The sequence below is a fragment of the Musca vetustissima genome, unplaced genomic scaffold (assembly GCF_032173495.1).
Source record: "Musca vetustissima isolate MV318-11 ecotype Yass unplaced genomic scaffold, APGP_CSIRO_Mvet_v1 utg15158, whole genome shotgun sequence".
NCBI classification, from domain to species: domain Eukaryota; kingdom Metazoa; phylum Arthropoda; class Insecta; order Diptera; family Muscidae; genus Musca; species Musca vetustissima.
This window is the reverse complement of record NW_026887821.1, coordinates 278,988-298,386: the sequence shown is the minus strand read 5'-3', so window position 1 is coordinate 298,386 and position 19,399 is coordinate 278,988. Positions and strand designations below refer to the sequence as shown.

General features: G+C 32.7%; 2 protein-coding genes across 5 annotated transcripts; one reads left to right on the top strand and one right to left on the bottom strand.

Moving 5' to 3' along the window:
- Positions 1-3,514: 3,514 nt before the first annotated feature.
- On the top strand, positions 3,515-14,399 carry LOC133335542 (V-type proton ATPase 116 kDa subunit a 1). Of its 4 annotated transcripts, XM_061543853.1 has the most exons (12): positions 3,515-3,558; positions 3,971-4,225; positions 4,289-4,465; positions 4,525-4,653; positions 8,412-8,509; positions 8,758-8,799; positions 10,167-10,293; positions 10,381-11,539; positions 11,612-11,829; positions 12,154-12,358; positions 14,034-14,205; positions 14,284-14,399. In XM_061543853.1, the coding sequence occupies exons 2-12, from the start codon at positions 4,109-4,111 to the stop codon at positions 14,393-14,395; spliced, it is 2,556 nt and encodes an 851-aa protein (XP_061399837.1). In that variant the 5' UTR covers positions 3,515-3,558; positions 3,971-4,108; the 3' UTR covers positions 14,396-14,399. The 4 variants fall into 4 exon arrangements, with proteins under 4 accessions (XP_061399837.1, XP_061399839.1, XP_061399835.1 ...); XM_061543855.1 differs by lacking the exons at positions 8,412-8,509; positions 8,758-8,799 and adding an exon at positions 7,422-7,516; XM_061543851.1 differs by lacking the exons at positions 8,412-8,509; positions 8,758-8,799 and adding an exon at positions 7,362-7,516.
- Positions 14,400-17,713: 3,314 nt separating this feature from the next.
- Positions 17,714-18,247, bottom strand: LOC133335558 (UDP-N-acetylglucosamine transferase subunit ALG13 homolog). Its single transcript, XM_061543868.1, has one exon. It carries the CDS (start codon positions 18,245-18,247, stop codon positions 17,732-17,734), a length of 516 nt encoding a protein of 171 aa, XP_061399852.1. The 3' UTR covers positions 17,714-17,731.
- Positions 18,248-19,399: the final 1,152 nt, after the last annotated feature.

The following is a 19,399-nucleotide window of genomic DNA, read 5'->3' as shown; positions in this document are numbered from 1 at the left end:
GATAGCAAAACAATGTAATTAATCAATGAACTGCATTTTATTTAAATATGTATATCTGAAGTGGCAAAAATATAAACAAAGAAAATAAATTTATGAATTTTGTGCGCTATATTGATAAGTTATCAGACTAAATCAATTATCAGATATATGATGATATGATTCAGTATTTTTAAAATATTTTGAAATAATATTGTTGTGAGACGGAATATTTTGTTTTTCCCAACCTAAGGTAGCTCTGGGAGTTTTTAAAAATTTAAGGTTAAACATATTTACATAATACTTACCAATTTTTGCTAGTCGAAGTACAACAAACAAACAAAACAAATTCGTTAAAATGTTACCCATTTTTCTTAGTTCAATTTGTGAACCTCAAACGAAAAAAGCGCCTGGATAAGCATTATCCACTTATACAATGCCTGTGGAGTCCCTCCCCCCAAAAAGCCAAAACAAACACAAATTCTTCGACTGATGATGGTGTGGCTGCCTTAGTACCCAGTCTTAAATGTCACAACTGCAAATGCTCGAAATATGGGCGCCTCGATGAGCATTAGATTAAGTTACCATGTCTTTGGTGAATCTTGAACAAACCAGGTATGACATTGGAGAAACGCGTAGAACTAAGCGACTATGTATCACCAGTCCTGAGATTTGACGATGTAGATGTCGTTATTCCTATTAGAGACGACTGGAAACGGAGTAATCCTCCTCTGGACGGTCTGGCTTTCCATACAGACGGACGATTTGGAAGGCAGCGGAATTGATAAAAAGTCTGGATGCAGAGATCGGTGAACCGGTGACTTTCTTTGTGGATAGTCAAGCGGTTCTTAAAGCCTTCAAATCGGAGGGCGTCCTCAAGTGTAGCACAATTTTGAAAGAACTTACATACAGCTATCGGTTGTTTTGGGTACCAGGACACCGTGACATCATGGGTAATGAAAGAGCAGACGAATTAGCCAGGATCTACAGATATAGCAATTGATGGTTCAATCAAACCATCCATATGTTATCTTTATCGGAACCGTTTTTCGACGAAAGAGCCTATGAACTTTGGCACAACGAACCTAGGTGCATTGTGTCAAATTCCATTTGGTCAACTCTGTAAGGCTGGAAATTCGTACTAGAGTGGTACGAAAAGCACTAAACGTGATTCTATTTGTATTTGGCGAAACTGTAGAGCTAGAACTCTTAAATTTTAAATGAGGGTCACCTATGGAGTGTAGAATAGATATAGAAAATGTTTTTTTTTTTTTACATTCGAACTATAAGAATACGAAAAGTACTAAAATTTACTAAATTTGTACAACTTCGTAGCATGAGATGTAGGATCTATATAAGGAGATCGTTTTGAAAACGTGTACTCATGTGTACGAAAAGTACTACATGGTACTATATTTGGTACAAATTTAATTCGGAGGTACAAATCGAGCTGGAATCCTGAAATTAACATTACCGTCGGATTGTGATATGTACGTAGTTTTGAACAAATGCACTTTACGGACACCTCTCAGATAATTTTGAAATTTTTACCATAGGTAGCCCTTCTGATGCTGATTACAGCAACATAAATTTTTTCGTGGGGAAATCAGTACTTCCCGACATATGGGTTTCCAAAGTTCAAAAAATACCCCCACTTTTTATTAAATATATTTAAGAATACCACTTCGAAACATTTAAATTTCTTACAACACATAGTCCTTTTGGAGCTGATTACAACCTAATTATTTTTTTTTTTTTTTGGAGAACTTCGTACTTCCGGAATAATTTCAATTTTTTTCTAAATAGCAGGCCTTCGGCAGGGGATTTAAGACTTTCTCCTATGGACAGGTGGAAAATTGGGCTACGCGAGCAGAATTCTCTTTTAATTTCAATTTTTTTTTTCTAAATAGCCGTCCTTCGGCCGTGGATTTGAGACTTTCTCCTATGGACAGGTAGAAAATTGGGCTACGCGAGCAGAATTCTCTTTTAATTTCAATTTTTTCGAAATAGCCGGCCTTCGGGCGGGGATTTAAAACTTTCTCCTATGGACAGGTGGAAAATTGGGCTACGCGAGCAGAATTCTCTTTAAATTTCAATTTTTTCCTAAATAGTCGGCCTTCGGCCGGCGATTTAAAACTTTCTCCTATGGACAGGTGGAAAATTGGGCTACGCGAGCAGAATTCTCTTTTAATTTCAATTTTTTCTAAATAGCCGGACTTCTGCCGGGGATTTAAGACTTTATCCTATGGACAGGTGGAAAATTGGGTGGAAAATCCGAGTGTCCCTAAAGGAAAAAATCCTGAAATCAAACAAATAACAATATAAGCTTATTTTTAAAATTTTGGAACTCCATATTTCCGGAAGTACGAAGTTCCCCCCAAAAAAAATTATGTGGTTGTAATCAGCTCCAAAAGGACTATGTGTTGTAAAAAAACTAAACGTTTCGGAGTGGTATTCTTAAATATGTTTAATAACAAGAGGGGGTATTTTTTGAACTTTGGAACCCCATATCTCGGGAAGTACTGATTTCCCCCCCGAAAAAAATTGTTTTGCTGTAATCAGCATCAGAAGGGCTACCTATGATAAAAATTTCAAAATGATCTGAGAGGTGTCCGTAAAGTGCATTTAAGCCTGAAAAATTTGTACTTATGCGTACGAAAAGTACTAAATCGTACTATAATTGGTACAATTTGGATTTGGGTGAACCGATAAAGCGGGAACAATGAAATTTGGAGTCAGGATTCAGTTTAACAAATTAATACTTATGGGTACTAAATTTGGTACAATTTAAATTTGAAGTAGACCGTTAGAGCTGTAATCCTAAAATTTAAAGTTAGGACCATTGATGGGGTGTGAGATTGAGATATGTAGGAAGTTTTGGAAATTTGTACTACATTTAGTACAATTTAAATTGTGGGTGAAGCGTTAGAGTTGGAATCCTGAAACTTGGATTTAGGATTACTGATGATGATTGAGATACGAATTGAGGGTGAACCGATAGAGTTGGAATCCTTAAACTTCATTCATATTGGTTCCCGACCGATGTCTAATATTTTATTTGGAGATCAGTTATTAAAACAGCTGCTCATGCCGACATTGGTCTTATCCTAATTGCATTTTTTGATATACAATTCTGTGTATTTCAAAATTTTCCATTATAATTTACTGTTGCATTTCATTTCATTGAAGGATAAGATTAGGGAGAAAAAAAAACGAAAATTTCAACAATCAAAACATATTTACATTGCATTTCTACATCTTATTAAAAATGTCTAAGATTTGTTTGTAAAACATATCTTAAAAGGATGAGCTTAAGGCTTAGTTCTTTTTGATGTGCGGAGGTAAACCTAATGAGAGAAACACACGCATTATGAACAAACTACTATCCTATCACATACGTTGTTGTTGTCGTTAAATAAAGGTTGTTTTTTGGGGGATAAACTGTTCACCCGCAGATAATTGAGACACACAGCCCATGGTAAATTGTGCGCAGAAGCTGGTTTCGTTTTTTTTTTACATGAAATACTACCAGAGAAACTTATTATGTAGTTGAATAGTAGACGCTTACACGTTAAGTTCATTGTGAGTATAATGGGTGGTAAAAAAATACATATATAGGTGAATAATTTTAATATTGTGGCTGTTGAAAGAAAAAAAAAACAAGTGAAAAAGTTATGAAAAGTGCTTAGAAATAAAAATCTGTGATAATTTGTACAAAATTATCTAAAGGGAAATATCGAAAAATTTGTATGAAAAATGTAGTAGTTAATTAATTTTACTAACGAAACTGTGTCAACATTTATATCCTTTTTTATTTTTATTAGCGATTAATATGTCTGAGGGAATATTGCAATGAATTCCAATTTGAAAAAGAAATACTGTAATTAAAAATGCCTATATTATATATAATTAATTGGAATCAATTCTAAATACATTTATTTATCATAATAATTATACTAAACATTGGTTAATCTCCTTTCATTTTCTTTTACAGATATTTTATTTTAATTTAGTTCTCACATAATCAGACAGAACCCAAAAGCTTGCTGATAATACGAAGGGGAAGAAAAGGAGAAACGAAAAGGAGTCCTAGTTGTAACAACGTTGTTAGTGAAGAACGCGTCATTTCAAAATGGGTTCTCTGTTTCGCAGTGAGGAAATGACGCTTTGTCAGTTGTTTCTGCAAAGTGAGGCAGCCTATGCCTGTGTCTCAGAATTGGGTGAATTGGGATTAGTTCAATTTAGAGATGTAAGTGAAAAAAAAAAAATAGAATAAAAAATGTTAATTAAATTTGTACATTAAATATTGCAGCTAAATCCTGATGTTAATGCTTTCCAACGGAAATTTGTGAACGAGGTAAGGCGTTGCGATGAAATGGAACGTAAATTACGTTATCTGGAGAAGGAAATTAAAAAGGATGGCATCCCCATGTTAGACACAGGAGAAAGTCCAGAGGCACCACAGCCCAGAGAAATGATTGATTTGGAGGTATTTTGTTAGACAATCAGTGACAGTTTTCCTGTTTTACTCAAAAATATTTTTCATAGGCAACCTTTGAAAAATTGGAAAATGAATTGCGTGAAGTCAATCAAAATGCTGAGGCATTGAAACGTAATTTCTTGGAGTTGACCGAATTAAAACATATTCTCCGTAAAACTCAAGTTTTCTTTGATGAGGTAAGTCCGAATTAATTTTTTCTAACTATTTGTGACATAATTCTTAATTAAAAAATCCAATTTGTAAAGACAAAAAAAGAAGATTGTACAAAACCAAAACTTTATTGTATATAACAAAAAAAAAATCTAATGAAATGTAATTTTAACCTTTTGACAACACAACTGAGGGATGCACTTAATTGTTGTAATAATTTCTAATTATCTTTTGTGTAGTTTTGTTGTTGAGATTGTTTTCTTTTTTAATTTTTAAAATGGCTATTGTTGGAATTTATTTTTTCTTATTTGGTTGTGATTTTTTCGGTTAATTTGTTTTTGCTATTATTTTTGGTAATATTCTTTTTAATTTGGTCTGGGTTTGTAAGACAAGAAAAGGGTAAACGGCGTTCAGCATGATTATAAACACAAAATGAAAAAAAGAAAAACAGCCAACTACAATATCAACAAAAAAACCTAAAAAAAATCTATCTTTGACTTTTAATAATTTAGCTGCTTTTTTCCAAACTTCTTAAGAAATGATTTTTTAGTTTGTTTATTGTATTATGTTTTTTTACAAAGAAAACCACCTACCACAGAATTGGGAAAGAAAAAAATCGGTGTATGTTTTTTGAAAAAAGAACTATTCAAAAATTTTTGAACACTTGAAATATGTGCATTTTTTTATAATTCTTCTAACAACAGAAATTGTATTTTCTCCTATTCATCACATTATACAACTACACTACTGTAAAGGCTCTTATTATTTGTCGTTTCCTTTTCATTATTATTTAACAATTGGTTATTGCTATCCTCCTCCTCTGTCTATAACTTTTGAACATATTCTTCTCTATCGCCTATCCCCAGTACACTTACATGTAATATTGTTATATATAAATGAAAAGTTCTATATATGTAAATGGTGTATAAAAGAGAATATTGTTATATAGATGAGGCTAGACACCTTATTGTAACTATGTTGTACGAGTAGGCTAATACGTGTATATTCTTGTCTTAAAAGAAGTATAACTTTTATTACACTGTGTGACAAATTTAAGTTGTTTGATAATTACCGGGAAATTCCAACAGATTATGAAAGAGGGAATAAAAAAGAAGACACGTGTATCGGCGTTTTGAAAGTTTACGTGTGGGGTAACATAAGAAGTGGGGGCGATATTCCCCCTTTTCAGGTATAGTGTCTTCGGCAATATTACTGATAAAATACCCTCAACCGACTCATTGAAGGGGTCTTTTCGGTCCCCTTTTCCAGAAGTGATTGAAAACTCATTCAAACTGGTTTAACGGTGCTCTGAATATTCTACAGAAATGTTCGTCATAATGTTTTACTATAAGTCTCAGAATAGACTAAAACAAAAAATATTTTAGGGTTATTACTAGTTTTTACCCATTTTCCCAAAGATGTCGTTTTAGAAGGATGGTATAAGAAACAAAAATATTCTCCGTCAATTTTTAGCATAAGTCACTGAACAAGAGAAATCTGTATATATAATGTATATACCGAATATATAGTCATACATTTTGAACAAAAAATTCAAAATGTTTGTGTATTTTTTCAAAGACATTTCCCAGTACTTTTTTCGACTAAGCGCACTAACGTGACATGAAACATATTTTTTAAGTCTCTGAACTGAACGTAATACTCATGGAGGCGCCCTTGTACCACTGAGGTTCGGTTTTAATATAATCCATATACACCGTGTAGGAGACTAGGAAACCATGGCGTTTGATAGATTATACTCTGTCATTTCCTCTGAGATGATCATTATCATGAAGCAAAAATCACCATACTGACCACGTACCGATTTTTTATTTAAGGTTATATGCTATAATTTTTATTTCATCTTCACCAGGAGATTTGTAGTGTGAGAAGCTACTCATGTAGACATTGAAATTATTTATTTTTTATTCTGCCTTTTAATTCGCTCTTCAAGGACGATATCCGTTCAATTTGGGGTTCTACATTTTTTTACTGGGTATTCTTGCAGGTTGTGGATCCAAGAGACAATATTGTTCTGTTATATATCCTCCTGCGTGATTGATGAAGGCAGTTTGTAAATTTTGAGAGTATTGAACTAATTACGCTCTTATAGATTAGACTATGCTGCAAAATATAATAGGGAAAATCCCTGTATTTTTATAAAAACTATACATTTTTCTTTTAAAATAACGTAAATAAAAAAATAATCGTATTTTCACATGCAAAGAAATACATCTGTAATTTTGTTTTGAGCTTACTCCTTAACAAAAATATATTAAAAAATAATATGCTGTACAGTCGTCGTGCTATATATCCTATCTGGTTAATGCAAATTATGTTTCTTAGTTTGTCTTTTATTTTTCTTTGTTTTTTTAATTCATTCATACGTTTTTACTGATTTTCTTTGGTTAAATTTTATACTTTATTTTTTTATATCATTTTCGGTTTGTAATCGAAAACAAACAAACAAAAAACAATTCGTTTCTGTTTATTATGAAATTTCTACAAACAAACGGTGCAATTTCAAAATTTGCTATTGCCAACTGTAATCCTGCAATCCAAATGTCCTGCAACTTCCCCATAACACCCCCCATCCAAACCATAACCATGGCGTTGTTATTGCATATGTATGTTTGGTTTGTGATACCCACTCATCCTCCGCCCTATACCCCATCCCAACTATCCCATTGCATTGTTTTCCCCTACCTACCCGAAAAAAAAACGGTTGTGTTGCCAGGCGGTCCCGACTATATCATATAATACAACATCCCACTATAAATCACGACGTTACCGACAGATGGCCGATAATCAAAATGAAGATGAACAGGCACAGTTACTGGGAGAAGATGCCGGCGTACGGGCCAGCCAACCAGGACAAAATTTAAAATTGGGGTAAATATATTTAAATTGACAATTTTTCAAAGAAAATCAGAAGCATTTTTATTTAAAAGATGAAATCAAATGAATGTAATTGAAAACATTACTATTTCAAACGTTTTATTATTATTTCCGTTTATTTTGTAAATCGTTAGTCGTGCTTTCGCTCTCCACGTCTCTGTCTCTCATCATACAGTCATCATAACAATAATAATTCTAATCGCTCAGTTTGATTATTCTTATTTAAAACAAAAAATATTATATGTAAATGAAATATATGAAGAAAAATGCACATATTTAATTAAATGCGTATTTGTTGAGGTTATGGGAAGCAATCCTGCCAAGTGGTTGAATATTGATTGCCTTCCTTGATTTTTAATTGTGGCATAGAAATAAGGCAAAAATTTTCAACCCATGTCAATGCGAGTGATTGTTATCCCATAGCCCATAATCCCGTTGCCTAAAGGAATTAATAATTTAGCAGTTTTCTTTTAGAGAATTTGTCATATATAGTGTCTTTGTTTTTGTCATCAGCAATATTATACGTTTGGATTTAAATTATGGCAGCGGATGTCAACACCTCTCTCTTGTGTTCCCTAGATTATGGGCATTATCTTCATTACTACTGGTGGTGGGTTGTTTTAATGTATTGTGGCATACTTTTAATCTGGTTATGGTTCTATATATGTTATGCAGCCCCTTAAATGTTTTCTGTGTATTTAATTTCCAAGTTCCGTTTTATAAAACTCACAACAAAACCATTTAGATTTAGTACCGAAAAAACATAAAACAAAAATAGTTATTATAGTTACATAAATATTGTATTTGTGATCACCTTATTTATTACATATATACAATTTTGTTTTCAAATGTAAAAAACAACAACTACAACGACACTTTAATATGACAGCAAGAAGGTGGTCTTAATACCACAACCGAATCGATGACACGTGCCTTAATAACCGATGAAGTTCGCACTGGTCATTCCATGGGTCCTGTACAATTAGGGTATGTATTCCCCCCTCGCCAATCTAAGTTTTGCTAGTGCGTTGTGAACGTTCAAAAAAAAAAAATGTTTTACTAACAACAACAATTACTTCTTAAGTATAGGTTAATAACATAGAAGAAGAAGAATTGGCAAAAAATACATTTTTTAAAATTCAATATTAAAACGAAATAAGCTTTTTCTGGTTTTATCTAAATTTCTGAATTGTTTATTTATTTTATTTTTTATTATATGTAACTGCTTCCATTAGATTTATGGAAAAATCAAACGAGCGTGAAGATTATTATCCATGGTTGGTACCACCAGCGTTACATTCTTATTCATATTAGTTCCTTCCAAATATAAATCACATTCACATTTGGTTTTTTTAATTTTTTGTTTTCGATTTTCTGTAGTGTGTTTGTGTGTGTGCTATTAATTTCAATGTAGATTGTTACATGTTTTCCCATACCATTTCCATGCCATACTCAGTCAGTACGAAAAACACCCAATTTTATCTCAAATATATTTCAATGCATATTGTTATCAGCATCATATATATAATATACATTTTAAAAGAGTGTTTTAGTAGATTTCGAAACATTAATTTCATATTATTTATATATGAATAGTGGTAGTAGATAGTTCGTCAAGGACTTATAAGTATTTGAGTTAAATAAAAAATAAGGATTATAATTCGATTTTTAGTACTAAATATAACTCCAGTATTTATGGTACTAAAATAACTGCAGTATGTAATACTCATTGAGACTCCCAAACTTAGGTCTGTAGTCATCTTGAGGTTTTGTGTATATTTATATAGAATATTTATCGTATTACCGGCCCCTCTACTCGGAGACCTCATTTTTTATCCCGGAAACCTGCGTAATAGATAAAAAAAATAAAATTCAGTTGAAATTAGTCGCCTCTAAGACGGGAGAAGGCATAGTTGCGTGATTCTTTTTGGTAGAGATGATAAAAGTCCACTGCAGAATTTGATCTCTCACTTCCAAGTGAAGTACTGCCGTCTATGTGAAAACGAATAAATAGTCTGGACATGACAGTTAAATTTGTCAAGGACTTAAAGTTTTTGAGTTAAATGAAAAAAAAAAATAAGGATTAGAATTCGATTTTTGAGATTTGAACGATAATTATATTTCAACAGCGATATTATGTATGAGATTAGTTCTTGGTACACAGATCGTTTATTGTATCAAGTGAGATTTAAAAATATATAAAATATAAAAATAGTTTCACCCAAAGTTCGCAATGGATAATAAAACTCATATTTTTATTCGATTTTTGCGCTTTTATTACAATTTGATTTGGTCTGTTATTGTATTCGAGAAGTGGCATAACTTTAGGACAATACAACAACATAAGTTTATACGTAATTGAAGACATTTTGCAACTAGATATTTACTCGACATCATTACACAAACATTTAATTACATCATATTGTATCAGATACAAAATAACGAAGAAGAAAATAAAACATTCCTTGCATTTAAAGAAACCAACATTTCTCTCATTTTCTTGTCATACATTCCACGAAAATAGTAATGTTTTCATTTACTAATATTTGTTTCTAAACACTGTGTGTATGTTCTAACATGCACAGATTTAATAACATAAATTAATAAACCTTTCTCTCAATATATCACTAAAATGTACCTATAGCTTTGTGGCTGGTGTTATATCACGAGAGAAATTGCCCGCTTTTGAGCGTATGTTATGGCGTGCCTGCCGCGGTAATGTTTTCTTGCGTCAAGCCATGATTGAATCACCATTGGAGGATCCATCAAATGTAAGTCACCAAGTCTAATATTTGGCGACTTTTATAGAAATATTTTTGGTTATGAAATAATTTCATTTCTTTTCTTTCTTTCTTCAGGGCGATCAAGTCTACAAATCCGTTTTCATCATCTTCTTCCAAGGTGATCAATTGAAGACACGTGTCAAGAAAATCTGTGAAGGCTTCAGGGCAACACTTTATCCTTGCCCGGAGGCCCCAGCAGATCGTCGTGAAATGGCAATGGGTGTCATGACACGCATTGAAGATCTTAACACGGTCTTGGGACAAACTCAAGATCATCGTCATCGCGTTTTGGTGGCTGCCGCTAAAAACCTGAAAAATTGGTTTGTCAAGGTTCGCAAAATCAAGGCCATTTACCATACCTTGAACCTGTTCAATTTGGATGTAACACAAAAGTGTTTGATTGCCGAATGTTGGGTGCCGGTACTGGACATTGAGACTATTCAGCTGGCATTGCGCCGTGGTACCGAGAGATCGGGTTCTTCTGTACCGCCTATTTTGAATCGCATGCAGACATTTGAAAATCCCCCAACCTATAATCGCACCAATAAATTTACCAAAGCATTTCAGGCTCTAATCGATGCCTATGGTGTAGCCACCTATCGTGAAATGAATCCGGCTCCATACACTATAATTACTTTCCCATTTTTGTTTGCTGTCATGTTCGGCGATTTGGGTCACGGTGCCATTATGGCCCTATTCGGCCTCTGGATGATACGTAAGGAGAAAGGATTGGCAGCACAAAAAACCGATAATGAAATTTGGAATATATTCTTTGGTGGCCGTTATATAATCTTCTTGATGGGTGTATTTTCCATGTACACGGGCCTTATTTACAATGATATATTCTCGAAATCCCTCAACATATTTGGCTCACATTGGGAGGTGAACTATAACAAGTCCACGGTATTGGAAAATAAATATCTACAACTGAATCCGGAGACAAGTGATTATCTTGGTACACCATATCCCTTTGGCATGGACCCAATATGGCAAGTGGCCGGAGCTAATAAAATTATATTCCAGAATGCTTATAAAATGAAGATTTCCATTATATTTGGTGTGATCCATATGATCTTTGGTGTTGCAATGTCCTATCACAACCACACCTATTTCAAGAATCGTTTGTCATTGATCTTTGAGTTCATTCCGCAATTGATTTTCCTGTTGTTTTTGTTCTTCTACATGGTTTTGTTGATGTTTATTAAATGGAATCGTTATGCTGCTACCAATAAACGTACGTTTCGATTTAATGTCACTCCGATGAATGAGAGAAGGATTACATTTAGTTTGTTTTTATCATTTACAGCACCTTATTCGGCTTCTTGTGCTCCATCGATTTTGATTACATTTATTGATATGGTCTTGTTTAATACTCCGAAACCGGTTCCCGAAGGTTGTAATGTTTATATGTTTGGCGGTCAGCACTTCTTCCAAGTGGTTTTTGTTCTTGTGGCATTGGCCTGTATTCCTGTAATGCTTTTGGGTAAACCCTTGCAGATAATGAAACAACGCAAACATGCTAATGTAAGTAAGATTGATGAAATTATTGCGTTTTTTTTTTTCATTTTTCTATGCATTACAGTTCATCCGCACACATCAATTGTTCATTCATGTCACTCATTTTCTAAAAAACAATGATTACTTTTATTAAATGTTAATATTCGTTTTTAAAATTTCTTTATTCAATTTAAATTTCCTAAATATTGTATAACACATACACTAACAGGAGGAGGTTAGTTATTTTGATATATTCTAGTATTGTGTGCAGATTATTCTAATTAACTTACAAATTATATTTATGTATATGTTTTTTATGTTTGTAATACAACTCTATATTTTGTACTTTAGGTCCAACCCATAACTGGTAGTGATGCTGAAGTTGGTATGTCTAATGGTCAACCAGCTGGTCATGGTGCCGGCGGCCATCATGATGAGGAAGAGATGTCCGAAATATTTATTCATCAAGGCATTCATACCATTGAATATGTCCTGGGCTCTGTTTCACATACTGCATCGTATTTGCGTTTGTGGGCATTGTCATTGGCTCATGCTCGTAAGTATACAATTTAAATTTTTTCATTCCCATTCACCCGGAGACCTTTGGCTCATTTTGTTTATTCCGAAAAAAATAAAATTCATTTGAAGTTAGTCGTTTCTAAGAAGGGAAAACGATCGAAAATATATTCTGGACATATATGTACATGCTTTGCTGTCGATAATTTACAGTCTTTTTTTAATTTATGACTTCACTCCCCTTCTTTCATTTTCCTTTTTTATGATTGTCTTCAGGGCAAACACATGGACCTCTGGTGTTCAAGTGAAGCTATTCTGACAGCCGTGCTTCTTTTAACATAAACAAGTGCTGTAACATTTTTGGAAAAGCTATGAATGATGATATGATCTATTTCAGAGTGGAATGTTAGAGTATACATCTTAGGTTCTGCATCTAGTAACTACCAGTATCCTCGCAATATATTTCATCAATTCTGTGATTAACAGACTTATCAATTTGTAAATCAGTCGACTGTGAGCCACATCGAACGTGTCTTGTCAACAGCTCATTGTCTTTGTTGTTATCATGACCGGTAACACTTAGAGTAATGAATTGCTTTCGAATTCATAGCATTATAGCTTGTGTTGAAACCGCTTCTACATATTTCTATATATTTCTAAACAGTTCGGAGGTGGTTAGTTAGGTGGTTAGAATTTGAAATAAGCATGCCCATTATGCCATGTACAGACGAGCGTTGTTCGCTCTCGCATTCGTTGTTCGACCCTTAATTATGAAGTAATTACTTAGTTCCCCACACAAAATTTTCTAAGCGAACACCGGCTTTTGTACATTGTTCAATTCGAATCACTCTCTGAATATAGAAGAATTTTGTCCCATCCCTAACAATTGAGAGAATTTATCGAAAATAAATTAATTTTGACAGCATGAAAATATTTATAAAATTTTTAAACTTTTTCAGTAAAATTGAAAATGATGAATGAAAAGTAAAAAATGTTTTAGTTTTTATATATGTAGAAGGAAGTAAATTTTGTAATCTACATAATGCAATATGTATTTCTTCCTCTTTGGTTCTAATTAGCGTACAAAACGAGAAACAAATGTGGGGAAATCCAAACAAAAAATTCTCCAATTTTTTTTATGTGACATCTGAATTGAGAAAATATGAAAATATATTTAAACAACAATATTTTCAGAAAAAATGGAAAACATGAATTAAAAGTAAATAGATATGGGTTCATACTATAGTCAGGAGAAAGAGAATTATTTTTTTCTATTTAGATCCATATGTGATTCACGCAAATATGTTACAATTTCGGTGTAAAAAAAGGAAAAAAAAGTTTGAAATAAAAAACTCTGATGACATGAATTAAGAATAGTGTTGTATGAACGGGTTAATTCATGTACGTAATTCTGAGAGCGAACTACGTTGTTCGGACGCCCGTCAGAACATGGCATTACATATTTGGCTTGTCGAAGGTTTCTGTGAGGTAGAATATGCTAGGATGTTTTCCGGACTAAGATAAAAAATTAGTTTGGGCTTCCTCGTGGTAATTTTTGTAAGATAACGTCTAACGTATGCACAGAACTCAGACTTTTACTATATTTTTTCTCCAGCTGTTTTAGATTCTTTGGATTATTTAAAAAAAAGTTTTAATATTTTATGCACTTTATCCATTTGCGACCCATTAATATATTGTTATTCTACCCTTTTTAGAACTTGCTGAGGTCTTATGGAATATGGTATTGTCGATTGGTTTGAAACAAGAGGGCTGGTTCGGAGGCATTATGCTAACAATTGTATTTGCTTTCTGGGCTATTTTGACCGTTGGCATCTTAGTGTTGATGGAAGGCTTGTCCGCATTTTTACATACCTTACGTTTGCATTGGTAAGTCGTCGATATCATCGACTATTATGACATATCAAAGCATTTAAAATATATATTTGTTTTCATCTATTATTTTAGGGTTGAATTCCAAAGTAAATTTTACCAAGGAACTGGCTATGCATTCCAACCATTCTCATTCGATGCTATCATTGAAAATGGCGGTGCTGCCAGCTCAGCAGAAAATGAGTAAATTATTAACACCGATAAACAAATAATAAAAATAATCCAAATTTAAACAATACTTATTATATATTATACAAAAAGAAAGAAAAACCCCCAACCTACACCCATATACAATACATATATATGATTATTAATATTATGATATATACCAAACTTTGAGTCTCATATATAATCTTCAGTCTAAAATTTAAACAAAAACAAAAAATATATATATTCAATGAATTTATTACAAATACATACATGAATTTATAGTAGCTAAATAAATGAAAACACAAACTCTTAATGTTAAATGTTTACTTCATCATATAACAATAACACATTTATATATTATATATTTATGGTATCTATTGTAGACGTATTGTACTCGTATTTATCTTAAACAACAACAACAACATCGTATATGCATAAATAATTTCATAGTATACATCATGGATTCACAGATATTTCCTGTATTGTTTGCAAACAAATAAATAATAAAATAAAAACAACAACAACATAAAATCATATAAAATAAATAAATCATCCCAATATCGAAAATGGCGCATAGCATGAGATTACTAAGGGTAACTAGTTAAAACAATTTACACATAAAAAACATTTAATTATAGTTATAACTTAAGTGGAGCAAAATAAAAGTTTTCAAATTAAATAGAAAAATTAAATTAAATTAAAAGTTATAGTTCAATAATAATTTCACATATGCGAAATACAATAACCAACAATACTACAAACTAAAACAATCATAATTATTAAATTAAATAATTATTAAACAAAATAATAATTTTACTCTATTCTACCTATATTAACAAATCCAATGACAGAAATAACCAATACATTTATTTAATTATATATAAACTCTAATAAATTTATATTATATAATTGTTTCATGACATTGCACGTATGATGAAATACTTGACAGTATGTAGTAAATGTTGCTTTCCAAAAAAAAAAAAAACAAATCTATAATAAAAATGCTTTAATAATGCTTGGAATAGTAACTATTCCTTAAACAAAGCACACCAAATGATTGTGTTTTTCTTTTAGGTTTAATAGAGGGATGGGTAGTCATTCATATTTAAGTATTTAATCAATATATCGATGATCATATTCTTGATATATATTGAATATTAAAATAAGCGTTGAATTGACAAAAGTATTCGTCCAGCGAATGTCACATCAGCTCATTGTGTAGAAACCGTAGTACTGCTACAACAGTTACACAAAAACGATCCAAAACTGCTACTACAGTAAAAATTACACAAAAGACAAAGCGGGTCCACATGGCAACCACTTTGGCAGATATGGGCGAGGGGTTTGGTTTTTTTTTCTTTGATTTCTCTTTTGTGTGCAATAGGATGTGATGTCTCTCTTCGCATATTCTGCAATTTCCCGGCGCCTAGACAGTTTAGGAAGTACTTCTACACCCGTGCTGAATATGCCTTATCCTTCTGTGGGAGACGTTTAAATAACAGCTCTACACAATGGGCTGTGGTGACAGACGTTGGTGAATGGTCTGCTGGTTATTGTTGGTAGGTACATATTGTTACCTTTTCGATGAGTCCGGCTTATGAATGTAAGTTCTACGTTTGTCATTCCGTTCGAAATATTCACCAGAACAAATTTGTAATAAAAAACAGTTCTTCTGTTAGGTATTGGAAATGGGATATGTCGGTTCATGCTTCGGTACATGTGCTCTTATTACTAAAATGTTTCAATAGCTGTGCTGTTTACTCGATATTTCGTAACAATTGTTACTAATGGTCTGTTCCAGCACGTTTTTAATAGTAAATCTAGTAAAAGGGAAACATTTCAATATTCGATAATTTGATACTAGAAAAATTGTCAACATATTAGACCTAGATTGGTTTGATTTGCTTGACGAATTTCTACCTTTTTATACTGATTGCAACAACAATATATTTTTTAATACTTCCTGAGATATGAATCGAAGAAAACCCCCTAATTATTAAATGTTCGAAACATTTTCAAAAGTTTCTAAGTGATAGTTTTAAAATATTTAAGAAAAAGATGGGAAATTTTAGAAATCCATATCTAAGGACGTACTGGGGGGTTACTCTGTATTGCGATGCGTAAGAAAAATTGTATCGCATCGCGTAATTGGTACTCTCTAATTCGTTTTCGTATCTCCTTTCGCATCTACTTTACGCAAATGTGGCATCACCGCAATCTGTAATACGAAAACGCATGTCAAACTCGTTCGTTAAACGCAAATATCTTGCGTTAACAAAATAGCAAACGCAAATGAAGCGAAACATGTAAATAAGCACAATTAAAGTTTTTATTTATATCTAAATTGATAATTATAGTTACAGTTGACGACTCAGCACCGTCAGTTCCAAACTTTAGTAGATTTTATGGTGCAACACAGCGATTTGGCAAGTGGCCAGTTGCAGAGTTCAAATGCGAAACGACGCGCCAAAAAATTGTAGAGAAAACAGGATGATGACCTTAATTCAGATGGACCTCCTGTAAGAGATGTCGCTGGTTGGAAAAAAGTAATGTTTTATATTTTATATAAAAAATGTGAAACTATGTGTGCATATTTACAGGTTGGTGTTGATAACCACCTTGTCCAAGCAATTTCAAAGCAGCGGCCACTTTTATTGGAGTTGGAATTGCTGTGGATCCATTTGGAACGACGAGGTCATTTTTAATAGCGTTTATTAAAAACATAAACGCATCTTTATTGAGACGAACATTTTGTACAAATTTATAAAAATTAAATATTTGATAACGTTTGTCACATTATTCGTACTTCTATTTTCATACCCGTTCACTTAGGTAGAGTATATTTGATCGATCTCTTAAAATTCTTTTTTTAGTTGGTTCATCATTTTTGTTTTTAAAAAAACACTCGTACCACATAAAAATATGTTTTTATTAACAATTTTTTGACGTTTTCTTTTGTCATTCTTCGTTATTGTTTACTTTGTGGTGCTAGTGTTGCCCTATTTTCGATTTATTTTGCGAATGCGTTTGCGTGAGCGATACAGAGTACCAAATTGCACTCTTAACGCATTTAGCTTTCGCATCGCACTGGCTTTCGCAACGCAATACAGAGTAACCCCCCTGATGTCTAACCAAAAAATATATTTTAATAGATATAAATAATGAGAGGAACCAACAATTTTGATACGAGATATAAAGAAGTTCTCCATCTTTATGACTTTTTTAATTGGATTCTGCAACATTTTAATAAAATCAGATCATTATACCGTTCAAATATAAGGATATCTCTGTCCTTTAACATATTGGATAAATACCCTTAAATGGAACCCAAATCAAACAAACCGTAGTAGGTATATTAAATTCAATTATTTATTTAATTGACTAATAAATTATCCATAAATTCAACAAATTTGTCCATATTCTTCCCCGGCTCATAGGTATTTTGTTTGTCCACAAATACACTTTCCAATGTCGATTTCAATTCCGTGACGGTACAACACTGCAGATAACCTTCCTTTTTCATGTGTAACGCCAATTCCTGTTGATGATTGTTCATCAATTGATCGTTGATAACCAACACACCAAGTTTACGAGCCGTTAATATGTCCAAGCATGTTCCGGCTCCAGCATGTCCCACCACTAAATCTGAGTTTATAATATCCACACGTTTGGGTTCGATTTTAAAATCATATTGTTCCACTTGTATGCCATGTTGTTGGACAATAGCTGCCTCGTCAACTTTGTTACCTTTGCCCACTTGTAGGATAAGTTTTTTGCAACCTTTCTTTTTAAGGATTTTGAGAATGTCATCGCTCGTCATTTCCCTGATGAGGGAATCGAATTTTGTGCTACCCACAGTAACATAGACAGTTGTAATTGGGGGTGTCATATTTTTTGGAATGGTTATTAAAATTATTAAGATATTTAGATCCGTTTTTTTAATGTTCTATGCTGGCCAACGTCTTCCCATCCAATCCTTCCTTATCCGAATATGTGACCAAAATTAAAAACGTCCCAGGTTCTTTTGGAATAAAAGGGGAAACAAAACGGGTGGGGGATGCATGTTTAGAACGAGACCTGGAAGAGAGTCAATCAGCTGATCGTCTAGGTAGAAAATTAAAATCAGCTGATTATTTATTTTGAATGCTGTGGCAACATTGTTTCCCCCTTTTCAATATTTACAGACGTTATTATTTGAATTGTAGAATTGGTAACACATTATTTTCTTTCTTCAGTTTTTGATAATGGTCCAAACCATGGCTCATTATTAGGTTTATCTTGAAAATGTCGCGCAAGAAAAAGTTATGAGCATAAGCATTTTCAAAATTTAAACAATTTATTTCATGAAAATTAATATATTTTCGTGATCGGTAATGCAAGACCTTTTCGAGATAAAAAATTCAATATTTATATATTTATACATGCATAGAATCTGAAGCTGTTTGTTTAAAAGTCCGGAATAATAAAAAAAATAAAAGAATTTCTGTGATTAAAAAAAAAAACAGTAAAGAATGTAGTAAAGTCGAACGGGGCCGACTATATGATACCCTTCACCCTTTACTTTGGTTTTATTAAACAGGTGCATCCTAACTGACGTCGCATTTTTATCTAAATCAATCAGGACCTAATTTAGTAATCTGTGCAAAATTTTGTCTCAATCGAAAAAAATATTGGCAGTATGGTACTCCATTTACATAAAATCTGAATCGATTTCAACAAAACTTGGCATTTATCTTAACCTTATCTTAACCTAATTCAGTACTGTGTGCAAAATTTTGTCTCAATCGAACCAGTATTGGGAGTTTGGTGAACCAATAAGGTAAAATCGGACCAAACTATGTATAGGAGCTATACCTAAATCTCAAGCGATTTTCTCCAATTTCAATAGGGTTCATCCTTGGGCCAATTAAGTGACCTGTGCTAAATTTCATCCAAATCGGATCATAAATGTGAGCTGTACTTTGCTCACAAAAATACATGAAAGATTCAAACTAAAAATAGGTTTCCTATTCCTATATAATTTCAGTTTTGAATACCCTTC

Bases quoted from the DNA above. Each gene is read 5' to 3' on its own strand.
- LOC133335558 (XM_061543868.1), bottom strand. From the start codon at position 18,247: ATGACACCCCCAATTACAACTGTCTATGTTACTGTGGGTAGCACAAAA.
- LOC133335542 (XM_061543851.1), top strand. From the start codon at position 4,109: ATGGGTTCTCTGTTTCGCAGTGAGGAAATGACGCTTTGTCAGTTGTTT. The intron at 7,517-10,166 runs GTAAATATATTT...ATGTACCTATAG, and splicing joins GGACAAAATTTAAAATTGGG to CTTTGTGGCTGGTGTTATAT. The intron at 14,206-14,283 runs GTAAGTCGTCGA...CTATTATTTTAG, and splicing joins CATACCTTACGTTTGCATTG to GGTTGAATTCCAAAGTAAAT.